We start from the raw sequence: 21,482 nt of genomic DNA, 5'->3' as shown, positions 1-21,482 counted from the left end.
CTGACTTGACGCCCGTGCAGTTCATGCTGCTAGATCCACATGACGATGCGTGCGTAGATTTAGACAATTTTTAAAGGGGTGGGGAGTGGGGCGAGTACCCGAACAGCGGAAACGTTACTCGAGTACTGACGTTATGAACGAGTACTCGAGTACTCCCGCCCATCCCTACTTCCCATTTCCATTATTATTGGACTGCCAAAGATTGTCAAGTAATTCTACATAGTTGAATAGACTGCTACAGCAGACCCTCAAACATTAGCAGATATTGACAAAGTGTCCAGCTTTTGTGCAGTAACCTGTTATTGTAGTCATGTGCTAATTGTTGGAGCCCTAGTCATGGCCTGCTAGTCTGTGTCCTGGCAGAGCACTGAGAGAGCTATGAGATAAACTTGCTAGCTGAGTTCATCAGTCTTCGTCTGTGTGGAGGATAATGACTAATCTCCTCACCTCAGGCTCCAGCATGTGGGTCTATCTGCTAAGAAATGTATGCCGTGAGAAGGCGGCCATCAGACAAAAGCGTGTGCAAACACACTCACACTCATTTCAGCCTCAATCTCTTTTCACTCTCGTCGCTCTCCAGCTTCTTTCACTCCCCGTTTTTTTAGCCTTCACAATAATAAGAGACCCTCAGACCCAGTTTGCTCCAACTATCCCTTCATTTCCTCATGCAGCTCAATTGGTTAGAGTGACCTGTTTTCACAGGATTCAGGAAGTGTTCATTCTCCTCCTCAGGGAGGCCGTTCTTCGGAATGTATCGCAAATTACACATAACACAACTGCCCACACACAAGTCAGTGTTTCCTGTAATAGTGAGCCGCTGCCCCCCCCCCCCCCCCCCCATTATCGATTAAACGATTAATCATATAAAATGCCAACAATTCTGGCAACTGCCCGTAACAAGTTGACAGAGCCCAATACGGGTTTAAAATGGCTTACTTAGTCTGACCACCTGCCAGCAGCCCAAAGGCAAAAACCCTCCGAAGTAATATAACTTAATTTTATAATGACATGAAATAGAGAAAAGCAAGCAAATCACAGCGTTTGTGGTGCTGTAACCAGCAAATGTTTGTGGCATTTTTGGTATAATTATTTTAATTGACTAAAAAGATCAAAGTTATCATAAAGTTTAACCAACCAACCATTTCTGCACTATCTGAGACCCAGGTTCACTCCTGGATTTGTGCCAGGATCAGTTGAAAATAGTTGGGTTTGGATATTATGTACAGTACATCATGATGCACAAGACAGTTGAACTGTGTTCTGTTATTTGGTTTGGCTGAGCACTAATGGCTCATTTATACTAGGGATGGGCATTTTAACCAATTTAAATACTCAAATACTCTCCTTCTATTATGAACGAGTAATCGGGTACTCGCTGGGGGGGGGGGGTGTTTGGGGGTCCGTGTGGAAAGTGAAACACACGCTTAACCCAAGTTTGGCTATGTTAAGCAGTTGATTTTCGAATATATTACTATGGTAATGACGGAGCAGGGGTAATCTGCGGTGTATGGGGCTGTTCACACATAACGTTTGCATTTTTGCATGGAAAAAGCATTAACTGTAGCACTTTTTGTGAGGAGAGGGACCGTTAGGTGACGTTAGCTGCAGCTGTTAGCCTACCTCAGATCTCAGGTGGTTGGATGGGAGCATTGGTTAGCGCTTTGTTCGAGCAGACTTGTGAAACAAGCGAAGGCTCATTTCCAATAGGCCTACATGTCCGGTATAATCCATTCTGCTTTATCATCACTGTTACAGTAACGTAAATCCACGGATTAAAAGGTCCGGTGTTCTGCCAAAAAGTGAAAACTGACCAGTGACCATGACGTTAGCTGCAGCTAAATAGTGATTGCCATGAAGCAATAAAGTGATTCGTTCTCCACATTTCTTGTGGCTAACGTTATGGGACAACGACAGTGTAGTCATTAACTAGTGCCACGTTTTCAATGAGTTTTATCGGGCGTGCGTTATGGAGAAAGTGTGCGTCTGTCTCGTGTAGTTAACGGGAGCGCATCTCCACCAGTCAATTTTCGTGATGAGCTGGGAAACTTCCGGTTAAATATTTCAAAATAATATTACTTAAACAAAAGTAAATAGTAGGGATGGGCATCGAATTTCGAATTTTCGAATAATTGTTGTTATTATCAAGGTCGATTATTATTATTGAAAGTCGAAATTCGAAAATAAAAATGTATTTATTTATTTATTTATTTATTTATTTTTTGTGTGAGTGAAATGTTGCATTGTCTCCCCTGATTCTAAGTATAGTCGAATCGCTTGGTTTGAGCAAGTAAAACAATTTTTATAAGCATTTTAAGCAAGGTTTATGGAAAAATGAATGGCGGATGAAATCCCATGAAGAGGGAGAGGGGGTGACTTTGGCACCCCTTTGGCACTCAGACCTGAGCCTACTAAATATTTAATGAACCACTCATGATTGTCAAAACTGTTTTTTATTTTCGAAAATGTCAATGTCATGTAACATGTTCTTTACTTCAGTGGTGCAATGCTTGTTTGAGCTAAAAATCCACCGCAGACGCTGTTTCTATTAATTAACTCATTGAGTGCCAGCCACTTTTGGAGAACGGACGCTCCCAGTGCCAGAGTTTCAGAGCGTTTTCAGTGATTTCTCGAGGCCCACAGAATATTGTGTGATATTACTATCTAAACACCGAACACGCACAAAGAACGAGGAGACTCTATTGTATCATCAGCAAAAAAAAGTTTATTGATACCATTTTCCGTTCTTTAGTTATCAGCCGGAGAAGATAGGTTGTTTTCACCAAAAACAGACGTTTCAAATTAGAAGCTGAGATAATCAGCCTTTTGTGAAATGAAGCATTTCAAGCACATTCACTGACTCTGAAGCTAATATTTTCTGATGTATCGACGTGGTGTAGTTGTGTGGTGCCCTGCGTGCCCCACCCCCCTCTCCCCCCCCTCAGCTGCAAACTCCTCCCCACACTAACACACAGCCTAACACGCACCCAGCGTCTATTTTCGGAGCGCTCCGTTTTTGTGCGCCGGCTCCCAGCGCGACACCGAAAAGCCAAACCGGACTGCTGAGAATGGTTTGGCCCTTCGGCGTCGGGTGCTGCTTTTCTGGCGGCTAATCGTGTGGAGAAACTATGCAGCAGAGACAGAGGGGCTGAGTTGTGGGAGCGGATTGACTGCTGTTCGCAGCTAACGTTAGCTCCAGCCAGAGCAATCTATACGGCTCTCAGCATCGGTTTCCGTTTCATCACGGGGCTTCTTTGCTGTTTTTCCTCACCTTTCTCTAATCTGGAGAGCACTGTCGCCACCTAATGGGTCCGTAAAATAGGTTATACACCTTCAATAGCTACAATATTTTTTACAGGAGATGCATGAGGCTTTGATCCATGTCCCACCGCCAAGAAACGCATTTGACGCCGATCGACGTCATTGGCACTCAACGTTACTATTTGATTTGACGCCGATCGACGTCATTGGCACTCAATGAGTTAATAAAGCCTTAGACTTAGAATCAGGGGAGACAATGCAACATTTCACTCACAATTTTTTTTTTTTTTTTTTTTTTACATTTTTTTTTTTTTTTGAATTTCGATTAACACATTCAGTGCCACAGCGCTTCAGTAAAATTGTCTGGAGCCTGTGCCAGATTCACTTCCATTCAGTTGAAAACAGCTATAGAATTTTTTCTATTATGGCTATATTAACGGGGCTGGACTTTAATGAAACATTGAACACTCCTGCTTCTTCCAAAGAAGAAATTTTGTTTCTAGACAGTTCCATTATGAAATTACAGCCTCTCAAAAAAGTGCACTTTCAAGGGTTTTCTGTCGTTTTTTTTTACTTTCCAAGATATAGGCCCTTTTATGAATACCTTTTGCACTCTAATTTCGAGCACATTCACTGACTCTGGCTGGTGTTTTCTGATGTGGTGGCGTGTGGTGTGGTTTCTGTGAAGCCTGTGTGCCACACACCCCCCCCCCCCCCCCCTCCCCCCTCTCCCCTCTCCACCTCTGAGCTGCGGGCTCCTCCCACACGCACAGAGTTTGTTTTCTCGTTTTTGCCCCGGACAGATCCCAGCGCCCATCAAGAAGGAAATGATGCGCGCTGGCAAACGCAACTGAACGAAAAGGCTTGGCCGTTCGGCTTCGGATGCTGGCTTTCTAGGAAATCGTGTGGAGATAGATAGAAGCATAAGAGCTCAGTTGTGAGCGCGGATGCAGCCGAGCCCACTGTCCGCTGTAGACAGAGCAATATATACGGCTCTGGCAGAAAGCATGCATCGGTTTCCACTTTCTCCGCTGTCTCCTGTACAAAGTAAAGGATCTGAGGTGGGTGGAGCAGCTCCTGTGACGATGTTTAAGGTGGCGCCGTGTGATCCCTTGAAGGGATTCATGCTCACTGGCTAGGTACGACCTTAAACAGCAGAATTATGGAATAATATGAATTATGATTTTAGGACGTCCACAGACGTCCTTGGCACTCCTCGTTACTTTTTTTTAGGACGTCCACAGACGTCCTTGGCACTGAATGTGTTAAAAGTCGACTTTGGCCAGCGAATTTCGAATAGTGTTTTTGCTAGAAATGCCCATCCCTAGTAAATAGCTTATTGATGCACGTTGGATGAGAAAAGGGTATTTCAACCAACAAAGCAGCAAACCTTGTATCAAAAATACTCGTGATGTTAAGATTACAAGTGAAACTGTGGCTGTAACGCATTACTCAAAATTAATATTAATGCCAATGTTACAATAAGGGTTTTATTTTGAAAGCCCTAAAGCAGATGACATACTTTTACATTCTGGCTGACTTGACGCCCGTTCAGTTATGCCTGTCTGAAACATATGTATAGCCAGATCCACATGATAAAGCGTGCGTACAATTTTTAAAGGGTTGGGGGGTAGGGTGAGTACCCGAACAGCGCAAACATTACTCAGGTATTGATGTTATGAACGCCCATCCCTAATTTATACTATATATATATTTTTTTTCATACATAAATAGATGCGTCTGTTCCAAACGGTGTAATCGTCACTGCCCACATACTTCCATGCGTCTTTCACGTTGGTAACATGTTAAGCAATACATTCACCAGTGGGCAGTAGAGAGTCAAATGTATGAGTGTGTGTGTGGTTTTGCTGCATTTCATGCGTATCCGTAAGCTTTCAGATGACGGACAGAAAACGCACGAAATGAACGCAGAGTACAGTCCATCTCCGTCTTTAACATGGAGTATAATTGGGCCACATGATGGGGGGAGGGGTGTATTGATAAATAGCAGTGTAAAGAAAACACTGCTGCATTTGCACAGCGAGACTCTGCGCACCTTCCTCCTGTAAGCAGACATGCCTGTAGTGTGTATCCCTCCCTGCTCTGTGTGCTCTAGTAGCTAATCCGCTGCACACTAAGCAGCTTTCACAGAGATAGTAATAGGTCAATCAGACAGTTTCAGCTTGCTTTCATACTTTATTATTATTATTATTATTATTATTATTATTATTATTATTATTATTATTTTCTGTGGTGAGTTCAACGGGTCACTGCTGCATTTTGCACCAAGTGTATTTTTCAGTTGACTGTGTTTTCACTCCTCCTTATAATGGGTGTTGTTATCTCCAGATTATGTTATGCAGGGAGGCGGGGCGAAGCTGGGCATCTCCAGTTTCTCCACACCACACACGAGCCAGTCAGACAGGCCGTTTACAAGTTATAACGCGACTGCCGCAAAACAAAACAAAAAACACACAACTGAATATCCTAATCCTGTGTGTGTGTGTGTGTGTGTGTGTGTATACACTTCAGTAGAATCGATTGTGGACAACACTCGCTGGCTGCTTGAAACACAATGTGTGAACTGTCTAAACTCTGTGGTCTAAACACTGAGTGAACCAAGTGAAAGTAAAAAGTGCAGGCGGACAAATGCAGTTTGACTGCCTCCCTCGTCAGTTAACTACGCTCTCAGCCTACAGCCCACACACACAAACACACAGAGTTAACTCAATTAGATGAATGCTGATTGTTTGGCTATCGGTGTGTTTCTAATAAAGTCATTCTGAAATGCTCAGAGCATCATCTGAGCTGTCAGTGTCAACTTCAGGTTGGTTCAGAGCAGAGGGCAGATAGCGATTTGGAGCTGCACTGCTACCATGGGCGGATTTAGCTGGATGGGCCAGGCCCCCCCAGTGGTTAAAATATATACACTGTATATATGTGTGCATGTGTGTGTGTAATGGTATGTATGTAATGGTATCGTGATTGTTTTACAGTGAAACATTGTTTTGGACGATGGCATCGTCGTGGGTGGGGGGGAATAATTAATTATTTATTAAGTCGCTGCGTTGCTGTAATTCCATTTGGCTAGCTGCTGCAAAGCGTTCACATTAACAACACAGGACAGCTGAGCTCTATGATACCAGCGGGCTTGGATAGGCTATTAGCCTCTGCTCTTTGCTACAGCACCGAGCCAGGCGACTGGAGTGGGCAGTGGCTGTCACTACCAGCAATTTGAACGGCGCAAAACAAATAACGTTAACGTTACAGATCCTCACCAACAACGTGTGTGTGTGTGTTGAATTTAACTAGCTGGCAGAAAACTGACTGAATTACTGGCTGATATAACATTAGATTTGCGTTGGCTTTTATTCATCCTGGTTGGTGCTCCACCCTCTGCCAATCTGGGGAGAGTCGAAACTGGCTCCATGCTTCCTCCGAGACATGGGCAGTTGCCAGCCGCTTCTTTTCACCTGACAGGGGAAGCTTCACCGGTAGGACATAGCATGTGGGAGCACGTTTCTGACGAGAATAAAGTAACGTTAATGTTACATTATGTCAGACTGTTCTCACCCCCATCCCAAAGCCTTCGCCTCGGCCATGAGAGGCTGGGGAGCACGGCTGCACGTGCCCCCGCGGCCCGGAGCTTGCGGCTCGTGCATGTACATACCAGAGGGGAGGCGGCCATCAGCGCCTGACTGGCCGGGAGAGGGTGCTTCCAAGTCGGACTGATAACATAAACGACATAATTTGAGCTCATCCACATAAGATATTAATAATGTAATGACACATTCAGCGGGAAACTAACTATAATTAAGACGTGCCTACATTGACAAACGTTTGGTTCAGTATTTTAAGAGCAAACAGGGTTTTTTTTACTTCCTGAAAAGTTGCTGTTGTGGAGATTCGAGATCCTGCCACGACAGCGACGATATATATATATATATATCACGATATATATATATATGCTCAGTGCTCACCATTGTAAATCCCCATGTCACTGTCAAGGCTGAATATGATCCACTTTGACAAGCATTACAGGGATCTCTTTGCTAAACGTGTGACGGGGGGGGGGGGGGGGGGGGGGCTCTGAGAGAGCCTTGCTGCAGGTGCCCCCTCCCTCTGGAATGCCCTCCCCAGTCACATCTGACAGGCCATAACTCACTGTCTTTCATACTCGGGTCAATTTGCTACTGTAAGACTATATAATAAGGCTATAAACACGATACATGCCGTTCACTCTTGGCCATATGACAAACACGATTAAACAAATGTTCATGTTGCCTTGTTATCTGCAAGGTGTGGCGCTGCCTGGCGGAGATCTGCACTCCACTGAGAGCACTTTTCTAGTGTTCACATGTTGTTAGCCTGTAGCTTGTAGCCTTGTTTGCTTACTGCTTGCTTACTGACTCATTGCTTTGTGTCTGTGGGGGATGCAGGTGTTTCCTCGGCGACCCTGTTGCACTCAAAGTCCCTGCGTGGCCACAGAGACTGCTTTGAGAAATACCACCTCATTGCCAACCAGAAGCTGTCGCGCTCCAAGGTCTCCCGCAGTGCCTACGAGGGCATGAAGCTGGCCCTTAGCCAGAAGCTGAGCCGCATCATCCAGTACGCCCAGAACAAGGACTCCTCGGAGGGCCCCGGGCGACGGGGGGCCAAGCTCCTCTGCTACAGCCAGCAGAGTGAGCGCAAGCTGCTGCCCCAGTCAGATGCCCAGGTGCCCCGCTACACGCCCCGCTGGGACACGGGGAACGCAACAGGGCTGCCCGACTACACCGCGGGGATGTTGGAGTGCCACACGGCTGAGGAGCTGGGGCTGCTGCAGGGGTCACAGGTCAACGTTTGGGCCGGCGACAGCAGGAGGGCTCTACACCGCCGGAGTCAGTCGTGTGGGGGAGAGCAGACGCAGCACAGACACCAGGGCCGCAGCAGAGATGAGTGTGAGCACATTTTACATTCTCTACCAAAAGCAACTGCATTTTCTTTGAAGAAGCACTTGAGAGTTTGTGTCAGAACGTACAGTATCTCTGTGGAGTGACATTGAATGGAAGGTTTTGTTCTTTTGAAGGAAAAGAGGGCACGTGTAGGAGGCAAGCCCACGTGAAAAACTTGCTTCTCACTGCTTCTCTGCTTTGCTCTGCAGACTTGGGTCAAATAATTATTTTAAATCCTTCTCAAAATGTTTGAGTCAGCCTGAAGTGGAGTTTTTGTCTCTGCTTCTGAGACTGTTCCATACGCATCTTGACACATGATCAACAATGCATTGCATGAGATCAAATTGTAGCAGCGAGAAATTAAATTCAATATGATGACATTCATCCCTGTTTGATGCAATATGTTGCAATGCGATACAATGCACCGCACTTCAGTATAATGCAAAACAGTTCCATCTTAGGCCATGTTTAGATGACAACAGTGTCTGCATAAAACGCCAAACTGCCGTTGCGTTCTCACCTTTTATTTCATGTTCATACTAGGGGTCGACCGATATGGGTTTTTCAGGGCCGATATCGATTATCGGTAAGGAAAGACACCGATAACCGATATTTTGGAACCGATATATGTTTGCAGTAAAAATTTAAATCTTGGTGTCAAAATTTAGAATAACACGACCCGTTGTTGAAATTCATTTTCTTCAGTTTATCCAACTACAATATTATTTGAAAATATTCACTCAATTAATATTGATATGAATCAAAGTGTGTGTGTGTGTGTGTGTGTGTGTGTGTGTGTGTGTGTGTGTGTGTGTGTTTAATCTAGTGGAGACTTGGGCACATTATCAAGATAAAGCTGTGTACTTTAAACAAGCTAACAGCTCACCACAGAAACAAAATAATAAAGAGGGTTTCCTTCAGCTTACACTACTTGACACTAACCTCGCACCAGGCTCTCTCAAAGGAGAACACAAACGGGTTCATCCGGGCATCTGCTGACCAATGTCTCATCCTAGTTTATTTGGTTCCTTTTTTTATTGCAAACGAGTCCGCTGACGTACTAATGTCTCATCCTAGTTTATTCGGTTCCTTCTTCCTCCTCCACTCTGGAGAGAGTGGTGCAGCCTGCTTGCGCTGCATTACACATGCGAGTGGATTGGAGATAGATTTTCGGGACACTACAGGACTATTGATTAATAAAACAGCTTTGCGCTTGACAACCATGGCCATTTGATTAAAAAAGAGCGACGCTACACCGTGGACGCTATGGAGTTAAAATCTTGTGTCCTGCCCCAGTTTACAAGGCACACCAATCGTATCGGACTTTCTCCAACAAACACAGACAGACACAGACGGACTGCTATGGCACACCAAACGAACATTTGCGAAAAATCTGCGTTTGTCTGTGTCTGTCCGTGTTTGTTGGAGAAAGTCTAGGAAGGCTGGCAGTCACACTCGCTCACACAGGCAGGCAGGCAGAGTGGGACAGGCATAAAACAAATGTGAACGAACTCATCCATCTGGCAGCGTCAGGTTAGGGCAGGCAGGCAGCATCTCAAATTTCATTTCTGAGGAGCCCTCTGATAGGCTATTGCTCAATATGTAACCAATCAGATAGCACTGTGGGCGGGACATTGCCACAGGCCAGACAGGGAGCTGCAGCAGAGAGAGAGACACACAGGCTTCTGCAGCGCTTTATGGCGAAAGTAGCGCATTTTTTAATAAATGTATTATATCGGCAAACAGCCAATGAAAATGCCGATACAGATAATCGGCAAAATGCTGAATATCGGCCATAATAATCGGCCGACCCCTAGTTCATACATACACAGCGTTTGTGATAACGATTTGCCTGCAGACTGAAGCCGCAAAAGACCCAGAGCAGCGTCAAGTGAGCCAGAATAACATTGAAACTTCTGGTTAAAACCTTCACAATAATGGTAATTAAATAATCTAATAGTCTTATTGGTGCATGTTGCAACGTCTTTTTTTGTGTGTGATCCGAAATACACAGAAGACATAGAACACAGACAACTAAAAGTCAATTTTAACACGTGAGTCGACGGCCTTGATTTTTATTTACCAAGTTATAAATTGCGGCTTTTATTTTGAAGGTAAAAAAAAAAGAATAAAAACCCAGTAAAAGCCCCATAAAAAAGACCTGTTTTCTTTGCATCACAATTGGGACTTGAAGAAATTCATCTGGCCGTGAGTTGTCTTCAATTATTTAATGCGGGAGTGATTAATATGTGTGACGTTAGTAGGGGGCACTTAACGCACATTGTGTTTTTAGCAGATCGTTATCATGTTTGTTGAATGCCAATGCGATTTATTGTGCCTGTGCCATAAGGCTGTATTGGGCTAGTTCAATGCTTCTATCATTGTCTTCCATGGCAAAGGGCCGGGGGACTGTGTCGTCACCTGCATTGCGTTTCACCACTTTACACGGTGACAGTAAGGGCGGCGTTATCAAAGAATTCCACTCTGGGACCTGTTTTCACTTTTTTTGTGTTTTCAGGCACCAAGAACGCCGTTCCCATGTGAAAGGAAGGCACTAACGCTAAAAAAACGTTTCGCGTTTTATGCAGGGAGCGTTGCCGTGTAAACAGGGCCTTAGTTCTACTTCATCCTTGACACTGTTTGCAAGAAGAAATCTAGTAGGCAGGCTTAAATCAACACAACGTGCTATTGAGGAGAGTACATTCATGTGGCTCCTTTTAATGACATGATAACATCCTACCAGGAATCAAATTTATTGTTAATAGTAAAAATGTCAAAATCTGTCATCTCAAAATAATACTTTCAACTGGCATTTATTAATAATGCATTGCTGCAATGTTACAGTCACTAAAACAATGTGAGGCAGTGTTTGATTTCTTACAAAAAAAGAAGAAGAAAGCTGAGCGTTAATGTAACCTGTGTAGGTCTTTGTACTGCTGGGACAATCGTCCCGACACACAGCCATATAAACAGCTGTGCGAAGACAATAACAATGTGGTGCTGTTCCAGGCAAGGAACTGGGCCATTTCAGAACCGCAAGGAACTGGGTCATTTCAGAACCACCTGTGGCAATGTGTAATTCCATTTACCTTTTTCACAGCAACCATTTTGTGTCTAAATTAAGGCAGGAAGTAACACAGGTGCACTGCAAGCAGAAGAACATTAAAGGAGAATTTCGGTTTTTTACACCACGGACATTATTTCCAGCTTAAAATATGATGTTGTACTCACCCAAATAACTTTGGTTTCATTCGGATGTCCACAGAAGATTTTGAGCTCGGAGTAGCATCCTCAAACAGGCTATAATGGGAGAAAACGGGGCAAGGTGCATGCTCTGTAAATAACACATTTTCTGTCACGCCGCGGTCCATATCCTCATTATATGATACATAAATACACGTGAGGCTGTTTGTACCCCTCTGGGCTGTTCTGGTCTCCTCATAGGGGGTCTGTGAACCGTGAGAGTTACAGCGTCCACATGAACACCACCAATCAGCATTTATTCTCGGCCGTGCAGCGGCTTGTTCATTCCTGCTGTCCCTCTCTCTCCTCGTCCGCTCTTCAATTTCGGCCAACTCTTCAAGCATATACTCTGGCTCAAATCGATAAGGGCGGCCATCTTCAAGTTGTTGTGAACAAGACAATAGTCACAAGGGGAATGGCTCCTGTAAATTCAAAGCAGCCGGTGTGGAAACTCTCACGAGACATGAACGGGACAAACGAGATTTGGATTCACAGACCCCGTATGAGGAGACCAGAACAGCCCGGAGGTACAAACCTGGTACAAACAGCCTCACGTGTATTTATGTATCATATAATGAGGATATGGACCGCGGCGTGACAGAAAAAGTGGTATTTACAGAGTGCATGGACCTTGCCCCGTTTGCCCCCGTTATAGTTTGAGGAGTGTACTCGGAGCGAAATATCTTGTATGGGCATATGAATGAAACCAACGTTATTTGGGTGAGTAAAACATCATATTTTAAGCTGGAAATAAGGTCCGTGGTGTAAAAAAACGAAATTCTCCTTTAATGAGGGTTTCCATTTAGGTGTGAAAAAGGCAGATTGAAAACTAAACATAACTAAAATGGTAAACGTTTCAAATCGGTTTGTGTAGTAGCACCAGTGTTGGGGGATTGCTGTAATCACATTACATTTGTCTGTAATGAGTAGTGTAAGGCATTACTGTTCCTAAATGCAGTAATCACATTACAGTTACTACATCAAACACTATGTCATTGCTTGCATTAGATAAGTTCTTCAATTATCTGCAGGATCGAGATTGAATCTGCAGGATTATGGAAAAAACCATCAAACGTGCTGTGCTTTTTCATGCACAATTGCACAACACAACAACAACTGACTGTAAAAGCCGTTAATTGCTAGAATGGATGGGCTGGGGGGACGGGGAGAGGAGTGATGATTTGTTAGGTTTCGGCATGACGATGGGTTGGTTCAGGCCAATCAGTTGCAGAGTCGTCCCTCCGGCCGATCCATTTGTAGCACCAAGTTTCATCAGCGTTCAAGGCAGATGGTGGGAAAATGGCAGCGCAGTCTACAACTTTTGAGGGGTGGAGATATGCACATTACTTCACATCTCAGGCGGTGTTGTGGACTAATGTAAAAGTAATGTAACGAGTAGTTTAACAAATTACTTTCTCTAGGGAGTACTTAAATAAAGCAAGGCATTCCTTTCTTTTTTTTAAGTAATGTGTAATATATTACTTTTTTGAGTACGACCCCCAACACTGAGCAGCACAACTACACTTTCTGAATGCTCCAAAACAATAAAAGGTATTTGCAAATGCAAATCCTATTTGACCCAATTCCTGTCTTATCTTGTTAAATGTAATCTCTGCGATCCAAATATTCCTATTACCTCTGAGCTCTCAGTCATTAAACACCGCAGACAAAGCAGTGAATGCAAGGCCAGGAGATCTTCTGCACCATCTCTCTACATTCTTACCTCCTCCTCCTTGCCATTCACTGTCCACATTACATTTCTTCCTGCCTCAAATCTGTCCTTGGCTCTCATGTCTCGTCACTCTACTGCTTATGTCTATTTAGGCCTTTCATGCCTGTCTATGTATTTCAAATCATATTATTTTCCAATGAAAGACAGTAGTCATTTCACATGATTCTCACTTATTAGTGTACATGTCTATATTTGCTCATGGATCGTCAACCTCAAACAATAGCTGCTCTGAAAATGTTATGGTACCCCTGGTTTTCAGGCTTCACCTTTTTCAACTCTTTTTTATTGATAGTTACAGACATGCAACTCAAATTCTTAAATGTGACATCTGTAGGTGTTAGATGAGGTTGTCAAGCATTTTGCGTTTACAATGGCTCCATTACCCTCCCAAGTTGCTAGTTGAATTAGCAGTTGCAGTGAATCCACATGGCACCTTTTTCTGCTACCAAACAGCTCGGAGCTTCCCTGTAGCCAACACACTCTCTAAGATAATACTGCTCCAAATAGTCCTGTATGCAATTACAAATTAATTGGATATGAAATTCCTGCTGAAAATTGTAAATACACAGAAACTGCTTGCCAGCATGTGAACTTGACCAACTTTGAGAAATGACCAAGTGGACAGTTATTATTTTAGCTGATATTTTTTGCTAGCATATAATAAGTTCCTTAAATTGTATGTGCCTCTCACATTCTGTCATTAAAACGTTCTTGTTTTTTTCTTTTCTTCCAGTGGTTAAAATGAGTGTGGATGAGCTCCATCAGCTGAATGGCCAGCTGCTGATGCAGATTCAAAGTAAGAAAATGTTAACTGGCATTCTGTGTGAAGTTAACTAATGTAGCCAAATGAGCAAGTCGGAGTCATGAATATTTTATAAATGCACATTGTTTTTCATCGTGTTCAGTAATTCCCATCTATAATAATCAGAGATTCTTGGTGCTTACAGAAAAAGGGTACTGTGGTATAGAGCTACGTTTTAGCTGGCAGTGGACCAGTCTTGAGTTTGGGCTCAGAGATTCAATAAATGAGACTTTATATAGCAGGCACTGATACAGACTGGAAGGCTAGTCTAGTCAGCACATTAGCTCCTCCCATGTGACCAACTGCATTGAATTGGGCACTGTGTTGTGCTGGCTCATGCATACCCTGCCTGTTTGTTCACTCAATTCTTCATCAGGGCTACTGTTTGCTACACACAGCGAAGCTACAAGCATCTAATCTCTAGTAGAGATGTTCCAATACAATTGTTTCCTTCTCGATACCGATTACGATACGCGAACTAGCGTATCGGACGATATTGAGTACCAATCCGATACCAGCGTGTTCAAATATATATAGAAATATATTATTATTAGATTTTTCACACATTCAGAGGATCTACGGTACATAGGAAATCTGTAATGTGTACAGCAACATAACAAACATCAAACAAACAAACCCACAATACAACCACATTCCATACAACCACATCCCAAATGAAAAATTTAATAAAAATATTTTGGAGAAAATAAATATATTATTATTATTATTATTATTTTTAACAGCTGTATACTACTAACCCTGTATATGGATGTGATATGATTGCTTGCTACCATTGTTGTATGACCTGGCTCAGGTTAAACCCATTGATTTCCGGGAAAATTGTTATTTTATATCAATACTGTTATCGAGTAGCGGCCGCTGGTCCATTAATTCCCCCCGTCTTTCCCCTCTCTGATCTGTGCGCTGAATTCGCTGTCAAGCGCCCTGTCACTGACTCAAGGCCGTGCAGACGTGAGTGACTGTCTAACTTAAGTAATAAAACTTGTAATTCGATTGAGGATTGAATCACGTGCATCACACGTGACGTGACACGCCCCCTGTTCACTGTTCATTTGATCATGTCATTTCATTTGGTTGCGAACTTGTGTGACAGACCAGTCGACACAGGAGGAAGCGACAGGATGACTGGACACGTTAAATGATCAAAAGCTTGGCTACACTTCACCAAAGTGAAAGACAAACCTGAAGCCAAGGTATGCATTGTCCACAGACGCCACGCAAGTCCCGTTCGTTGACATAATCCACTTGATAAAAGAATCCCAAAATATGCGGTCCCAGGCAGTGATGAAAGTTCCTTGTGCCATGCATCCTGCTCTGTGACACGTCATGACATGTACCGTTGTCCGAACATATTAGGAGGGCAGGCGGCAATGTAGCCTAATAGGTGACCATGGGTATAGAGCATTATATATTAGGTATAGAGGCTATTCTACCCAGTGTGGATATTCAATGTGTATTCCGTAAAAAAAAAAAGCCCAAATAGTTTGCAGTGCACAATAAATGTGTTTTCACAGCAATATAAAATTGCGAGAGGGAATTATGATCTGTTTAACTCCTAACAGCTTGTTATAGGCTATTAAAAAAATACTATTGCCAAGATTTTTGTTTCAATCAAAGCAAATATTTAAATTAAAATACAACCATTAATTTCATAATAGTTGTTTCCACTGGTTCATTATCAGTACAGAGCACATCTTGAAAAGTCTGGAAACAAATCATAGTGGTGTAAGGATAACAGTTACTCTGTATGTGAATAACATTTATTTTCTTTATTGTTGGAAAAAGTGTTGCTGAGTGCTGATGTCTCTGCTGCAGATATTATTTTACTATTTGCATGTCATCATGTGGGCCCGATTCCTTTTCAAATAAATGCACAGCAACAGCATCAGCAGTTTTTGTTTATTGGAGGCGAGGCTAATCCTTCTGTTCAGAAATAAAACAGTCACAGACTCACAGTTAAGCAATAAAAAAACAGTTCTGTAACAGAAAAATTGTCGTCATGTCTTTCCACCAAATAATACAAAAGAAAAGTATCGATAGTGGACCTGATAAGGACCCGGTTCGTTAAGCAGACTCGAAAATGGTATCAATATCAATAAAAATTAACGAGTCCCATGATATCCCTAGGTAGGTTATACTCTTCATAGATTATTCAGGTAGAACCAAAATGTTACGGTCTATTTGTTATGTTGGAAACAGTTGCTTGTCCATAAGCTTGTTTAAATGAGCGTTGCCTGGCTGCATCACACTGACCTTGACTGAAGTTGTCTTGTGTGTGATTTTTGTTTGTTTCTCGTGTCTTTGGAGATGACACATCTTCTGTTGTGTTGTCTTTGCTCTCTGCGATCTCACTAATCAATTTGATTGATTTTCTTTCTACTTTGTTTTCATCCATTTCTTCGTTGCATCTGCGCATGAGATGACCTTGTATGTGAATGGAAGCACTGATCCCTCTGTTTTCTGTCTCTCTCTCTCTTTCTCTCCCTCTCTCTCTCTATCTCTCTCTCTCTCTCTGCAGAGGTGTTTGAGGATCTGACCGCGGCGGTGCAGGAGAAAGACTCGTTGACTTCGGAGCTGCACGTGCGTCACATCGCCATCGAGCAGCTCTTCAAGAACTGTGCCAAGCTGCCCTGGCTGCACATCAGCAGGGCCGGTGTGAAGGCCAGCAGCAGCAGCCCGGTGGAGTGAGGCACCTATGTGTAGAGAGAGAGAGAGAGAGAAAGGGGGGCGGAGCTTCTGGATCTGTCCTGCCCTCCAGCTCACCGTGGACCCGGCTTCAGCCAGGCTGGAACATGCCTTTGTGTGTACTGGATGACTTTGCAGACGGGGACGGTGACATGTGACATGTGATGTGTGCTGTTTAGCTTTGCACTAGAGCAGGGGTAAGGGTGGGGCTGACGTGGCCTCCCCTCTCTTGGTTGGAGTGATAGTGATCATACAAGGATTAGTGATGGTTTGCGGTTTTCAACGTACGGCTGGTCTGGTCTGGCATGTGACCTGAATTATAGGATGCTAGTCACGCTCTCTTTCTGTTCCACTGCTTTGACGTTGAAGTCAAAACGGTTCAGCAGGGCCAAGATAAAAGCCCCCTTTACACCCAGCACTAACACGCATCTCTGGTATACGCATTCAAATCGTACGATGCTTTCCTTGCCAAAACGCATGTCACTCCCTCTCATAATATGTATGTCCTTTAAAACTGGCAGCAAACACCTTGTCTTGCTGGTTTCCCAATCACGAGCATCCTGACAATCCATTTTGACAGCGATGTCACTGTCACTTCCGGAAGTATATGTGTCCTGGAGTTGAATTGCATTTACACTTGTTGTTGTTATGGGGCCAAATAAATGGGTCTCTGACCACCTCCGGAGATGGCTGAGCAGATCCAGTGTGTCTTGGCTACATTTACGCCTGGATTTTAAAATGGAGTTAAGGACTTGAGGCCCAGTGCTGGTCCCATAGAGACACTGCGGAGCACGTCATCATTCAGAAACCACACCCAAAACGGGGTAAAACACAAACTCCCGTCCAATCCTGGCGTTCTCCTATGTCGCGTGCATGGTTGGGTGTTGCACACAAAGATCATATATACGGAAGATGAACACTCCAACTTACTTGATTGACAGCAACATCCACATTTTTCTTCTCGCCAATCCTCAATGGCTTCCTTGTTTTGCTCGGGAGTACAAAAAAACTTGAACTGGTGATTTTTTTTCCATTTGTTGTCTGCGCAGCCCACCACACAACAGCCTTTAGCTATGTTTAATTCAAGGAAAATGACGCTGGTGTGTGGAAGTGAACGGAGAGCTTTCCCCCGTGATGGGCGTGGCCTATTTCATGCAGTGTCTCTATGGACAATGTCCTTGGATCCTCTGGTTACAAGATGAGGAAGTGTTCTTATGGGACCTCTATGCAGACAATGGTATCCTTGAAGAATACCTGTTCAGATTTACCTTAGACACACTGAACAAGATCTTGTCTATGTATTTCTATGTTAATGGTTGCTGTTCATTTTGTGTAGCTTAATTTGAAAAGTGTTTTGACTTTTTTTTATATATAATTTCAAATGTGGTTATTGGCACTGCTCCATACTCTTGCATATTTGGTCAGATGGTTCTGTTGTTGCTGTGGTAACTTTTTAGCCAAATGAGGAGCAAGTTACAGTATTTTATACCATGAATACTTGACGCAGATTGACTGGAAGCTGTCCATTATATTCATTTAACCAAGCACTGCCAGCAGAAGTGTTATAATTAATAATAATTATAATTATTATTATTAATAATAATAATAGAATTAAGGTCCTTACACATCGGGAGCGTCTTTTTTCGTGCGATTAATTCGCACGTCAATAATATTTTCCGAACCTATTATCAGTCAATGCAACCGTGCATACCAACGGCAAAGTTTCGCTGAGCGTTATTGCGGCGTTTATTTTTTCGAACCACAGTCAATTTTTCAGAAATTAGCTTCCGACGTGTACACATCTGTGGCTGTGATTGACAGGTGGGTCAAAACTCGCATCGCAATTTCGTGCCGTATATTCGCATCGCTCTTGATGTGTAAGGACCTTTACTGCCCTAAATTAATGCACAAATAAGCTGTTTTTTCTGTCAGCACAGGCAATATAATGGCCTGAATAAAAGAGTTTTCGCGTTGCCTTCAAAACACCCATGATAGTTCCTCAAAACTAACCTGACGATGTCAGATGGTTGGTTTTCACATAACCACCTGGGGAACGAGTCGCTCGGTAAAGCGTTTTCAAACAGCAGGCACTTTCAAAAAATACCTGGCAGGTGATTGGATGAACCATCTGTCTATCACATCTATCACAGGCCTGCTCTTGCTGGCGTAGTACCAAAGCCCGCCCGTAGCTGCCTCATAGGATGCTGATTTGTGCGAACCGCTGGTGTTTCAGATTCAAACCAACAGATCGGAGCGAGGCGAGATGGATTTTTTTGTCATGTGATCGTGATCACGCGCAAATCCAGACGCCTTGCAAGGTTACCTGAAAACAGTGATCCTCGAAAATATTAGCATTCAGCCCCGATACCAAAATGTGATCCTCTGACCTCTATAGATCCTCTTATATCCACCTTATTTTTGAATGCCCCGCTGTAAAATAATTATGGGTGTAAGGTCCGGTTCAGAACGTGACTGATTGTTGCAGCTTGCGCATTTCCTTGTTAAAACTCCGACGCTGGGGGAAAAAAGTTCCTTGTCACAATAAATACACTCGTTTGACGACTTATTTGAGGGAATGTAATCATTTTATCTATCACATCCACTATTTCTGTTGCTCTTTGAACAATTCTGGATATTTATTCACAAGATTTTTGCCAAGCTGGATGCGCTACGGGGGTTTAGGGTTCAAATCGCTAAACCGGAAGTCAAACTGTGGGAGATTGTTGCTCACTTTACGGAGATCGGGGTGGGGGGGGTGGGGGGCTTGGAGGATTACACCGGAAGAAGCACCCATAGGCATCATGGCAGCTAGAAATAAGGTGGATAGGTGTGATGAATTCATTTTGCGATGGCCCGTGAACTACTATTACCTATCAACTGTTTCAACAGAGCCAACTCTGTTACAGTCGTTGCAAAGTGGCTAACTTGCCAAAACATTTCATTTGAAAGAAACTACGACTAAAAAATTGTATTTAAACTTTTATCAAGTGGCAGTGATAGATGCAGAATAAAGAATGCAGGGGATCCTCCCCTTTTAAGTCAAAATATCCTGTATTATCCAGGATTTTTTATTTCCCATTTTTATTCCTACTTTTTAAACATGGATTTTATGTTTATTTTTCAATTCATAGAACTGTGTACGACAACTGCTATTGCTGGTCCAAATCTACTTGATCTTAAGTACAAAGCTATTTGTTGTCTGTATAGCTGTCAAGCACAACTCTTATCTACGGTTATACATCGAATGAGCGCTGTCAGCGGAGGAAAGGTTGAACTGTTGGTGTTGTGGTCCACAGCCACCAAAGCAAAGAGGAGAGCCTCGCACATGACGGCCTACAAGCATTTGGCCTACTTACATTTCATAAACGCAATTAAGATGCAATACCAAACTGACTTAATGTGGCTTAGTGATTTACTCGTTTTGTTCAATGTTCTTAATAATGAACTGTACAATTTGACTTTTAATCTGATGGTGTGCAAATCATAGGTTCTCATTTTAATCGTTTTGAGTACCCACTAAGCCCCATGTGTCCCTCAAATTATTTGTCTTTTCAGTTCAATGTAAGCGTTTACTTTGCCTTGTCTCCTTTGTTGATCTGTGAGAGCTAAGTTAATGTCACAGCAATACACATGGGAACATAACAGGATAGTTTTGCCTCCTATGCCTGTAGAGGGCACTGGTTTTTTAACAAAAAGAGACCAAGTTTGTGTTGGGGATGAAGAGTCGGTGTCTTTAGCGTGTGGCTGGTTAGTTTGTGAAAGTGTTCTGTCCCCCTCTGGTGGCTGAGATACTAACTTCAGAAGGTCCCATCATAAGCCCCGAAATGTATATGATTTATAAGGCAGGAAATAAAGATTTCCTCTTTTTTCTTTTCTTTTTAAATCAGGCTCTGTTGGTGACATGGCCAGTTGAGTGGCAGGAAGAGATGGTGGATTGTAGACTCAAAACATTCAACAACCTTTGGAAGGAAAATAAATGTTTATGTGAATATTCAGGAACCCTATGCAAGAAAGAGATACTTTAAAATAAATCAGAATCCTTAAGGTATTTACACACCAAGAGCGACGCGAATAGCATGAAATTGTGAGGCAAATTTTGACCTGTCTCACAGCAACAGATGTGTACATGTCGGAAGTGAATCTCTGACAAATCGACCTTGGTCGGAAAAAATTACTTTGCCGTTGGTATGCACGGTTGCATCGACTGGATATAGGTTAGAAAAATACTATTGACATGTGGAGGGGGAAGCCACCTGTGTGTAAGGACCTTTTATAAGTGGAAAAGATTTAAAATAATATTGGCTATTTCAGTTTTTCTCTAAGGTGGTCAGTGAGCTAACAAAGGTGTTAATACTGTAGTTTGGGGGAAACCCTAAATTGATGTTTTGATAAATTGTATAGTCTTTTGCTCTCTCTTTATAAGAGATTAAATGTATTTGAACCCTTTAGGGTTTAAAGGAAAGGTTTTAACTCCATTTTAAACTTTTACCTTGGTTTTCTTTGGATAAATGTGTATTTGGGTGTGCTTGAGTGTTTTATTATTTTGATTTCTGGTTCTTTGTGCAAATTTTCGGTCTTCAGTTATTGTGTCTGAATGCTGTGTGTTTACTGTGGAAACATGTCTGGTTCAATGCCTCTGCTCAGCAGAAATTTCAAGCTGCCTGTTTTTGGTGGTCTGTCTGTCTACAACAGACCCCATTCTGTTTGATTGGAAATGTCAGCATAACTGTTACACATTCACTCCTCCTTTTAAACTTGACTCTTCATAGACCTGTTTTGTAATACATGAGGCTGCATTCGTGCTGTG

At 42.9% G+C, this 21,482-nt stretch overlaps 1 protein-coding gene across 1 annotated transcript in view; it reads left to right on the top strand.

Annotated features, from left to right (window-relative positions):
• The window catches only part of cUnh21orf91 (chromosome Un C21orf91 homolog), a 64,869-nt gene extending 47,844 nt beyond the window's left edge, over positions 1–17,025 (top strand). Inside the window, exons 3-5 of the mRNA XM_083647258.1 lie at positions 7,698–8,198; positions 13,901–13,963; positions 16,509–17,025. Of these exons, the coding sequence (XP_083503384.1) occupies positions 7,698–8,198; positions 13,901–13,963; positions 16,509–16,678 (734 nt within the window). The 3' untranslated portion in view covers positions 16,679–17,025. The remainder of the gene's footprint in view (positions 1–7,697; positions 8,199–13,900; positions 13,964–16,508) is intronic.
• The last annotated feature ends 4,457 nt before the right edge of the window (positions 17,026–21,482 follow it).

Source organism: Poromitra crassiceps (assembly GCF_964638095.1).
Source record: "Poromitra crassiceps genome assembly, chromosome: 1".
Classification (NCBI taxonomy): Eukaryota; Metazoa; Chordata; class Actinopteri; order Beryciformes; family Melamphaidae; genus Poromitra; species Poromitra crassiceps.
The sequence above is the reverse complement of the archived record's forward strand: the minus strand, read 5'-3'. Positions and strand labels throughout refer to the sequence as shown.